General features: G+C 38.6%; 1 protein-coding gene across 1 annotated transcript; it reads right to left on the reverse strand.

Annotated features, from left to right (window-relative positions):
- Positions 1-10900: 10900 nt before the first annotated feature.
- On the reverse strand, positions 10901-11959 carry LOC131687060 (uncharacterized). Its single transcript, XM_058971102.1, has one exon. The coding sequence runs from the start codon at positions 11957-11959 to the stop codon at positions 10901-10903; it is 1059 nt and encodes a 352-aa protein (XP_058827085.1).
- Between the last annotated feature and the right edge of the window lie 280 nt (positions 11960-12239).

The raw sequence follows: 12239 nt of genomic DNA on the forward strand, positions 1-12239 counted from the left end.
TACTTTAGAAGTAACTAGCTAATATCCATCGTGCGTTGCTGCGACTTTCAACGAAAAATGAGGAAAACACAATTTGTTCCGAAGCGCCATCTGGCGGGCGATAATCCCCAGCCAATAGCACACAAACACGCTCCATAACAAATGCCTACTATGTATAAATTTTTAAGGCAATCGATTCAGCCGATTGAGAATCATATAAACATTAACTTTTATATGTATAGATTATTAGGCGAGCAGATATGTCCATACAAAGTTTGAAACAAAATTATATCATTTAACGCAAATTTATTAAATACGGAATCGTTTCTATAAGGAAAGAATTTTTCATTCCAAGCTTTTAAAATTACCTTGACGGACCGAAACTTGTATAAAAATATCTTTGAAATTTTTTTAAGAGTCTAATAGAACACGTCATAGCCAATAATAGAATTCTGCGCTTGGTCAAGTCTCCCCTAATTGAAATTGTTTTGACCACGGAAGAATGATTTCCGTGCTACAGATGGCTGCATTTTAAATATTTTTATAGCACGCTAAAGTTAAAATTTTGAACCTAAAAATGCATAATTTCTAGAAAACCTCGATATATGCAGATTAAGATGAATTCGTTTTACAAAGTCTCGTAGGAAAACAAATTGACTATCCACTTTACCCCAAATCATGTCCCCTACATCCAGAATATTGATATAAAACTTAGCGCTCTGATCGCCAATTTTCATTTCATTATGTATATGCTTTGTGATGTCCTGAACACATCGACATAGAGAGAGAATAACGCAGGCAAATATAATGCTAGGTACATCGAGATAGGGAGATATCGAGATAGAGAAAATATCGAAATAGAGGAGTTTTTATACGTGCGATCTGAAGGGACCTACGAAATAATCGAGATAGAGAAAGATATCGACATAGAGAATATCGACATAGAGAGTTAACTGTATTTGAAAATTTCCTATTCAAACATGATTCCGTTGGATATCATTTGATTTAAATTAACACTTCAAAGTGTAGTTTCGACACTCCGACTATATTCTAGACAGAATCCTCCTATATTTTAATCTAGGATTCAGAAATTTTCAAAAAAAAAAATGTGATCGTTTAAATAGTTTTTGTTTTTCAAATAGGGTAAAAAACCTGTGATATTACAAAAAATCAGTGATAATGGCAACCCTGTCAACCAGCAAAAACCTCACGATAAATGATTTTTTTTTAAATTTTTTAATTAAACTACATCTACACACTTAAGGAACTTTTACATGTTCAACATGTTATTTCATATACTAGAAAACCAGTGCCGCCGCCGCACAGTATCAAGATTGAAAATAATTCAAACCGAAAGAAGAGAATGGGGAGGAGGAGTTTGTTTTGAAAAGCAATGTAAAACAATTTCAGTGAAAAATTCTGTAGGAATCAGTAGCGTCTGGCTCAAATGGAACGTTCCCATGCTGATCGATGATTTGTGCCATGCAAAAAAACCATCTTTTCATCATTTCCTGATGGGAAAGATTTGGGAAGTGGTAAGGTTAGGGGTAAAGAAAATAACGACACAGAACAATTAAAACAGAGCATTCTGCACTCCCGGAGGACACAATAGCAGGAATTAAACTTCCAACCCCCGAAGGGATTTAGAGTTTTTATTTAAGCAGTGAGCGGATATATCAACACCCCCGAGAGGATATTGAGATAACAACACCCCCGAAGAGATATTGTCATTCAGCTCTTTGTGTATGTTTATGTTTATTACCTTCACCAACAGGCCCCTTGGCCTGTTGCTTAAACTAATTACATTTTAAAATTGACATTTTCACTTTTATCGCATTCCGCATCCGGTTGAAGTCAAAGGCCGTCGCCACACTGTTAAAAATTCGCTGGAGTCTGGTAACAGCGCACAGTGGCACGACTTAGAACAAAAGGTGGACTAAAGTCCAAACTTTGCCGAATCGGTTCAAATAGGACGATTTTATGTAATTTTGGTACGCTGAATTCGTTTTTAATATTAAAACAATTCAAAAATAAGCGTTTACTATTCATTAGGGTGTCTCAAAAATATTTTTTCTGAAATCGCTCTTAAAATTTGTGTATATTCACTTTCGTGTGCTAAATCGTTTTTGATATTAACACATATAAACAATTTTTTCATTACACGTTAGGGTGGCTCAAAAATATATATTTGTGAAGGTTCAAACATTAAACATTTTTTTAAAGAAGTTTTTGTGCGTTGAATTTCCATTTTAATTGTAAAAATAGAAATTAACTTTACTACTTATTAGAGTGGCTCAAAAGTAAGTATTTTGTCTTTTATAATGATTTTTTACAATAGTAATTTTGGAATTTATTTTCCATATTGAAACGAAGTAATTGACATCTCATTACGTGGCTTCAGAAATGACTATATTGTTTTTACGGATCAACTAAGATGTGTTCGACTAATTTTGAAACATTTAATTCATTAGTGGGTAACATTTTCTATCATTTTCAAAACAAACATTTTGAGCGTCTTAGTGGAATGTTTAATTACATTCACTAATCAACAAGATAGTTAACGATTTTTTTTCGTAGGTGTGTTTTAAGGTATGTAGATTGCTTATTTGATATCTTTAACGAAAATAAATCCAAAACCCTTTTTTCTTGTATATGGTTCATTTAACAATGGTGTTATTTTATTTGGATAATATCGCATACCCTTAAGCTATATCAGTGCTATGCAAATTCGGATCAAAATAGTCTCATCAAATGACTAGAACTCAACTGTTTTTTTTTCTATTTGACAGTTATTGCGTAAGTTAGCAAGAAATAGTTCCAGAAACATTTTATAATCTATTTCTGATGGTTGAAAATATTTACTGATTTCCAAACATTATCAATACCACTGCCATCTAAAAAAACATACTTCCCACTCGGCTCGTTACTCTTGATCACTAGTAAAACCCTTGTAGATCATGCTCTCAATGCTATTTGAAAGCTGTTCATGTATTCGTGTCATTATTCTAGCTATAAAGTGATTATTTAAATTTAATATCAGTAATAACCATGCGTCTCCATTCACAGTTTTTTTAAATTTTGATTGCTTATCGCAAGTTTTCGCAAAACTAGCTTATACTCATTTTAAAGAGGAAATTAAAAGCTTTCGAATGAGTATAGTGTGATCGCGGGCATTCACGGGCGTCGTTGTTGTTATCGCATTAGAAGTTCGAATTTCATAAAAAATCATCACAAACAGTTATCTAAACACTAACTAAACCGAATAGTGACTTATTTTTGGCCATTTTACGATGTAATTTTATCACACAGATAATTTTGGTGAAGTAATGCAATGCATAAAATCAACTATTTCTTTGAAAAACGTAAATAACCGGATGTAGTTCCTATAGTCAAATTATGCAAAAAACACTAGAATTATGCCCTTAAAAAAGCTGCCAAAAATTCATTTTACGTTCAAATAACTTAAAATATCGCAAAAATGTCTCCGAAGGCTCGGCTGATAGGAGAAAAATACTAGCGAGATTATCGCATAACATTCATATATGAACTTAAGTCCGGGCTCGTCCCACTGTGCAGCGCTCTGGCAACCATAGTTGGTTCTCCTGAACGGAACTCGCAGAAGAGAGTTATTACGTAGAGCTCGAACGCGGGCTTGAAGATCCAGACGTCCGAGGATTGTAGGGCAATCCACTCTGGCAGAGAGTAAGTCCGAGACGAACAGGGCTCGAGAGCAGTCCCCCCGAATGCTGAGTTTATCGAGGTGTATAAGCTGGCAACGGTTTTCATAGCTCGGCAGCTGAAATCTGTTTCGCCATGGGAGATGCCGAAGGGCGAAGCGTATGAACCTGCGTTGGACAGCCTCGATTCTGTCAATCCCGTTCTGGTAGTACGGATTCCAAACAGCAGAACAATATTCTAACGTTGAGCGGACCAACGCGCAGTAAAGCGATTTAATACGTCCCTGAAGTTTTTCGCTATTCGGAAGATGAACCCAAGCTGTCGTGATGGTAGTTAAACTGAGTCGGATGGCGTTTCCGCGTGAACGTAACGATTGAGCATTTGCTCGGGTTCAAAACCATTCTGTTTAGATCACACCAAGTACTAAAGTTGTCTAGTTCCCTCTGAAGAAGCTCGGCATCGGTTTTATCCAGTATTTGTTGAAAAATTTTCATGTCGTCGGCGAAAGAAAGGCGGAGTCCTTGTAATGTGATATTGACGTCATTAAAGTAGAGAAGGAATATTACTGGACCGAGATGGCTTCCTTGTGGTATGCCGGATGTAGCGAAGAATGGTGCAGATAGACAGTCCTTAATGCTGATTTGGAGTTGCCTTCCATCGAGGTAGGAACGAAACCAGCGCAGAAGTTGTCCATGAATGCCGAGTTTGTCCAGCTTCGCTATTGCGATATCATGGTTGATTTTGTCGAAGGCCGCAGATAAATCCATGTAAATAGCATCGGTTTGCAATCCGTCAGCAAATCCATCCATTACATATGTTGTGAACGAGAGCAGGTTTGTCGTTGTCGATCGTTCAGGCATGAAACCGTGTTGGTCATCTGCAATGTAGTGTTTGCAGTGAAAGAAAATAGGATCTAACACAACCAGCTCGAACAGTTTTGATACGGCACTTAAACACGAGATTCCCCGATAATTGTCGATGTTCGATTTGTTTCCTTTTTTATGAACTGAAAACATGTGCGCTGCTTTCCAGCAAGAACACGCAGAAAAAAGATTTGTAGGTTCAATAAAAATATGGATTAAATTCAATAAAGAAAATTATTGGTCGGGAGACAATAAATTTATTTATTGAATTCAATAAAATTTATTTATTGCTTCAATAAAAAAAGTTGTTGTTCCATTTTTAATAAATATTTTATTGAAATTAAAACAAAATTACTGAAATTAAAAACAGTTTTTATTGAAAGCAAAAATTTATTGTTGTTGCAATAAAAAAATATTGTCAGACCAATACGTTTGTTGTTTGAAGTAATAAACAATAAATGATAGTATTCAATAACACATATTTTTGATTTAAATATGCTTTATTTTTCTGCGTGAAGGGAATGTACCAGTAGTGAGTGATAGCTCGAAGACTCGCCGAAGTGGTTCAAGAAGCCCGCTGATGCACTTTTTGACAAAAATCGAGGGAACACCACCTGGACCCGGGGAACAAGATGCTTTCAGTTTGGCATTTGCTGCAAGAATGGCAGCATTATCGACACAAATTCGGTTGACAGTCCTAGAGAAGGAGTTAAATTAGCGGCGGCAGCGACTTGTTGTGGTGGCAGGCGCTCGTTGGAAAAAACGCTTGAAAATTTGTCGGAGAACAGTTGGCAAACTTCCTTAGTGTCGGAGCCTAAAACTCCATTAAACGACATACAAGATGGTAAACCGGATTCATTTCGCTGCTCGTTAACATACTTCCAGAACGACTTGGGCTTGGATTTCAGTTGACGCTCGACGTTTCGCTGGTGTCTAAAAAAGGTGCGTCTGCTTTGTTGTTTGTATTCGTGATTGAGTTGAAAGTAGTGATTTCGTAATGCAAGTGTCTTATGCTTCGAGAATTTTTTAAATGCAGCTCGTTTGGCAGATTTTAAACGTCTAAGGACGGTTGATTGCCAGGGAAGGCGTTCATCGGAACTAATTGTTCGTTTTGACACATGGCGGTCGATAAGGTAGTTAAGAATACTAGAAAACGTCATCGCTGCTTCGTTTGCGTCGTCATTGTTAAGATTTTCGTCCCAGTTTATATCCAACAGCGTGCTGTCGTAGTCAGCGTTTTTGAAATCGTAGACGATAGAGCTTGAGACGTCTTCAAAATTCACTCCTAGGTTACCAGCGAATACAAGATGTAGTGAGAGATGATGACGCACCTGCTTGACTAAAGGAGTCGGTGCAGTGCAGCAGTACGGAGCGTAGTTTCGGGCACTTACAAAGCAGAGGTCCAATGTACGTCCATTCTCGTTGGTGACATTATTAATTTGGCGAAGAGTTGCCCTGCTGTAGTTGTCCAAAATACAGATGGTATTGTTAATAGGCGCAGATTTTTCGATATTCAATCGTAGAAAATCATTACTTGCCTGGCACCACACTAGGCTAGGAGCAAAAGCATATCCTTCAGTTTCAGCTCTTCAGTTTCAGCTCTTCAGTTTCAGCTCTCTGTACCAAAAATCCGGATACGTAATTGCATTACTACAGGACAGTTGAATATCAAATGATATGATGTTCCGTAATCGGATTCACAAAGATCACATGAATAATACTCAGCGCGCTGAATAGTAGCCATGTGATAATTGAGTTTGCAATGTCCAGTCAGCGCCCTGACTGGAATACTTCAGTTGAACTTGGAAAAATGCAACAAATTTTTTGACATTTTCGGACTCACATCCGGCAGAAAAATCTTTGCTTGAACGCAAGTTTGCAACCACCGCCAATGGTTGGCATGTTCGGATGCAGCCCAAGAGCGAATCTTGTGCTTTATCCAACTTATCCGCAGTGGTAGAACTGGTTCTGAACCAACGAAGTCAGTCGCAGCACCATCTCTAGCCAATTCGTCCGCCCATTAATTTCCAGTAAAACCGGAATGACCGGGCACCCATAGAAGGTTGATAGCATTTGAAAGGCTAGGTTCTTCGATTTAAGTTCGACATGCGATTACTAATTCCGATCTCGAATCTGCCGAACTAAGTGCTTTCAGGGCAGCTTGACTGTCAGAGCAAAAATAGATTCTTTTATCGCAAATTTCCTGTTGAAGTGCTGATTGTACGCCACACAGAATTGCAAAGATTTCTACTTGGAATACGGTACAGTATCTACCAAGCGAATAAGATTGGTTTAATCTCATTTCATGACAATAGACACCAGCACCGGCTCGGCCCTTCAACAAAGAACCGTCAGTACAGCAAATTACATATTCTTCAAATTGTCGCTCCATCCAGCCAGACAGCCATTCCTCGCGAAGAGGAATTCTCACATTGAAAGTTTTAAAAGGATAACTATGTGAGTGTAAGGTCACTGGTAGCAAGTTTATATTCATCCCAAGTAACCATTTGGGGTCACAGTCTTGTATGGTTAGTTGCACGATCTATTGGATTACTGTTACAGAGCCCAGTAACCTTAAGATGGTATGCACAAGAAAGTGCTTCTTGTTTCAGAAACACATATATTGGTTTTATGTTCTAGAGCGCCCCTAGAGAATCAGTAGGTGTTGTCGAGAACGCACCAGTCATCGCCATCAAGACCATCCTCTACAGATGGTTTAACTTTGATTGGACTGTCATGCCACCAAACAAGACACCCGTATGCCAGTATTGGTCTAACAATTGTTGTGTAGATCTACTGAATGTACTTGGGTTTGAGCCCCCAAGATTTGCCGAAAGTCCGTCTACATTGGCCGAAGGCCATACAAGCTTTCTTGATCCTGAAATCCATGTGAGCTGTCCAATTAAGTTTTGAGTCAAGAATTACCCCAACGTACATAACTTGATCTGCGATAATAATTTCAGAGTCAAAGAACTGCAATGGACGAGCTCCGGTTGAAATCCTTCGTTGCGTGAAAAGCACCATTGATGTTTTATTTGGATAAACTGATAGCCCAACATGAAGACACCATTGCTCAACAACACATAATTCTTGTTGCATCAAATCAAAAAGTTATTAATGCAAATCCCGGTGATCATGATGTGATAATCATCGGCGAAACCATACGTCGGAAACCCAAGCTCATTAAGTTTCATCAACAAGCCATCGGCGACAAGGTTCCATAGAAGTGGTGACAGCACACCACCTTGAGGACATCCGCAGACACTCAGTTTGCTTATCTCTACTTGTCTTAACGATGAGCACAGATGTCGGTTGCTAAGTACTGCGTGTATCCAGTACGTGATATATGAAGGTACTCGATGATCTCGTGCTGCTTCCAAGATGGATTCGAAAGACACGTTGTCAAAAGCACCTTCAATATCGAAAAAAAACTCCTAAACTTGATTGCTTTTGTGAAAAAGCTTTTTCAATGTTGTACACAACGTTGTGCAACAGGGTGGTAGTAGACTTCCCCCGCTGATATGCATGTTGCATTGCATGCAGCGGGTGGTCACCTAAGCTAACATCCCGAATGTAGTATTCGATTAAACGTTCCACTGATTTGAGAAGGAAGAAGGTCAGACTGATCAGTCTAAAGCTCTTTGTATCCTTATAAGTGACGCGGCCACCTTTGGGAATGAATTTGACAGTTATTTCCGGCCACGCTAATGGAATGTATCTTGTTGCAAGACTACAAGTAAGAACCTTTTTTTAAATATGCTTGAAGTGTTCATATCCTTTTTGTAGTAGAACTGGATTGATTCCATCGTTTCCGGAAGACCTCTATGGAGGAAAACTTTCAATCGCTTATTTGATCGATTCGGTTGCAGCAATTCTACGAGCAAAAGCCCAAGAATCAAAATTATCTAAAAAGAATTCAGGGGTCAGTGATGGCTCCATACAGCCTGGAAAGTGTGTGTCAAAAAGACAGTTGGTCCCTACATCTTCGTCAGACGAATATTCACCATTAGCAGTTCTAATTGAGCTATGAAAGTCTTTCGATTTCGATAGAAACTTATTTAATCTACTATTCTCGTTGAGACTTGAGACATCTGTGCAGAAGCTGTTCTAACCACTTCGCTCAGAGGATCGAAGGGAATTTCTGTTTGCTTTACGAGCCAACTTAAATGCCTCCGAACCGTCCCTGCTTCTGCGATTCCAAACTCTTCTACATAACTTTTTGAGTCTAACAAGTTCGGCATTCCACCAAGGTGTTCCTCTAGAAGCACGCATAACTCGAAGCGGACAACCCTCTTGGTATGCTGCTGCTATGAGTGAGCATGTTTTATCCACGACCTCATCCAAGTCAGTTGGAGATTCAATCGTCGGAATATACCCTTGAAACCTAGGCGCCACACCCTCTTCGTAGAGGTCCCAGTTCGTAGAGTTGGGATTACACGATATCTACACACCAAAAAAATATGAAATTTATCGTTGACGTAATTGCAAGCATGACACAATTTAACAAATCGTAATTCACGAAATGACGAAATATAACCGTGTTCCGTTTAATTTTACATGAAACATATACTTTACATGCGCAATGACATAGAAATACACTTACTGCCATTCAGAACAATCGCTTTATGTGCAGTAAAATTACGTGGTTTACGAAATTTAACGTCATGTAAAGATAAAATCAAACGTAAACCTAAATCAATTGTGATGCTCGTATATATCAGGGTCACGAGACGAAAATTTACACGATTTTTTCTATGTGTGTAGTTTACTTTTAAATGATCAAAGACAATATACTTATGATCAGATAACGACGGTTCGAACTAGTTGGTAGTTTGATGGGCTCTAGCAGACGAAACAAGTTGAATTTGAGTAAATCCTTTCTTGAGCATATTTTTCTTATCTTAGAGATCCGAAATATGCAAAAAAAAAAATTTCATTTTTTTTTTAAATTTTGCACTGTCAGACCCCCTTAAGAGAAATTTAAACTAAATAATCAGAAAGGGTTATGAAGCTATATATAGGGAGTAAAGAAGAATATTTTAAGGGCCATATTAAAAAGAAAGAAAAATATACGTCCCGATTTTTCACAAACGGGAAAAATCTAACTAGCATTAAGTTGATGCTAGTTACTGACGAGGAGAATCCGACACAATAAAGAACCAGTCTTTATGTAAGGTTTGGAACCTTAAGCTCAAAAAAAATCTTGTTCAATATTTTCACGGTTGGGACATTTACATAGCACCAGGCGTTTGGTTCTTATACCAAATGATGGTTTTGTTTCATATTCCTCGCCGGCAAACAGAACTTCTGAGCTTACTACCGAGACATCATTCGGTACCATCCAGTTGTTTAGCGTTCACGCAAGACGTTTGACTGTTTAGATTTTAGTGTCTAACTAGCGCCAACTTGGTGGTGGTTTGGACTGTCCTAACTAGCATTAAGTTGGTGTTAGTTACTGACGAGGAGAATCCGAAACACTAAAAATACATACTTCATGTAAGGTCTTGTGTCCTTATGCACAAAAATAAATAGATCTTATCTAAATTTCCCGTTTGAGAATTTTGCATGAAAATTATGATGTCATATTGGTTTGAGCTAAGTTGTGTGTTTTTGTTAACACAATCTTACCATTATAGAACGCATAATTTTTTTATTCCCAACTCATTATATTGTCCTTTCCTTTAACTCAAAAATTTTGCGATTAAGAGCCATCATTAAACCTTAAAAGAGCGAATAAAGTCAATACATATAACATTAACCGAATCCAAAAATGTTTCAGAGTCTTCGGAACGTTTGAAATCAATTTAATGTTTGTTTTTTAATGTGTCAAATTAGAAGTAATACACACAAATCGTACACTAGCTCATACAATTTCATTACAGTTTTAAAAGAACATTCAAAAATTGTTAAAGACATGTCAAATAAAACAAAACCTTATAGTTATTGCGTATTTTATCTACAACCTTGTATAATTGTCAATCTCTGTTAAAGTCATGCACATGATGCTGTTACATCCTCGTGTATCCGATTTCATTTCAATTACTGTTATAATCTTCTGTTCGGTTAATGGTGTGAATTACCAACGATACATGTGTCGCTAGTTCATTAGCAGATTCGTAACCGTAACAGTTAAAATTTAAATCAGCATCCCTGTTGATAAGTCCACCTTAATTTGACAACATGTGCTTCCGCTTATTAGAACAGTGACACATTCATTAGCACGCCAAGCTATCACATCCTTTTTTATATTTCAAAATCCAACTTTACACAATATATTTTATATTGATTGAAGTAGTACAGTCATCTATATTATATTTCACCGAACGATATAATCTCCAAACTGATTTCCATGACTAACTCTAGCGCTATTTAGCGCCTTCCTACTGCTGGCTGGTGATAATTGTTGTGTCAGGAACCGCGTCACCTCCGTCGGTGAAGTAACCATTTTCAACACTCTCCCCGCTGTCCCAGAACAACGGAACATCACCATCATCGTCGCTGACTGCACTGCTGGGTGGATAGCTTTCGTTGGAACTGGTATCTCGTTTTTTGATCTTATGCTCGACGGGAGTACTGCTGGGAGATGCAGACTCTGTGCTGTTTGATGGGTTTGTACTGCTGGCATTGAATGTGGAGTCATTGCATGAAATGATCACCGTGCTTGTTCCTGCCGGAACAGTTACGCTACAGGATACCCCGTTAGCCAACCGATACGATGCCAAAGGTGGTGCAAGATGGGAAGAATTTTCAGTTGAAGATGAGATATTCACGATATGTAGAGGTGCTTCGTCTATCTCCAGAGACACGTCTCTTTTTGTTCCAGATGATAGAGTAACTCCCGTTCCATTGTTGCTGAATTCGGCTCGCTCGGTCGTCGAGGTTGTGGCGTTCGTGGCATTCTCGGTGGAATGGGTGGCTTCAACTGTTACTGCCGTAGTAAGTTCTGTGGTCGTTGTCGTGTTTGGATGGAACAGCTTGTAGACTACCGTTGTTGTGTTTACTTCGGCGGCGATGGTTGTCGTTGATGGAGTGGGGCTTAAAGTTCCGTTCTCGATAGTGGTGTCGAGGTTTGTCGTTACTTCTTCCGGAGTAGTTTCTCCGGTTTCAGGTGTAACCTCGGCCTGACTCTTTGCAATAGAATTTTCTTCCAGCCTGGCACTGGTAGTCGTTGTTAGGTTCACATATCCACTAATCTCTGGCGTGGGAGTTGAAGTTTTGTTTGTGGAGTTTAGTGTATCCGTCTGATTTGCGATCTGTACTGTGCTGGTGCCGAGTTCCGTTGAGTTCTGTTGAGTGGTTGCATTTGTGGATAAGTCGACTGTTTTTGCTTCCTCTGGCTTAAAGGCACTAAACAGATTATCGAAAAACTCTCCGATATCTGCTGAGACAGTGGACGCTAGAACAACCACCAGTAGAAGCTCAAGCACTACCAGTTTCATATTCAGTCTGAATATATGTTAATATCTCTATCGCTTATGAGATATTCCAAACTGATCTTCAACAACTGCACCAGCGAACTGCCTGTGAGTGTTCAGTACAAATGATTCACCTCAACTGAGCAAGGCACTGCCTTGAATCTTTCCTCCAAAACGAGGTAGCAAATTTACGGATGTGTCACTATAATTAGCACATACGATGGATTTTTTGATAATAAATAGGTAGTGCGTCATTGACGCAACCCGCTTTGACAGTAAAACCTACCACATTCCGGTGCGGAAC

Source organism: Topomyia yanbarensis, chromosome 3 (assembly GCF_030247195.1).
Source record: "Topomyia yanbarensis strain Yona2022 chromosome 3, ASM3024719v1, whole genome shotgun sequence".
Lineage (NCBI taxonomy): Eukaryota > Metazoa > Arthropoda > Insecta > Diptera > Culicidae > Topomyia > Topomyia yanbarensis.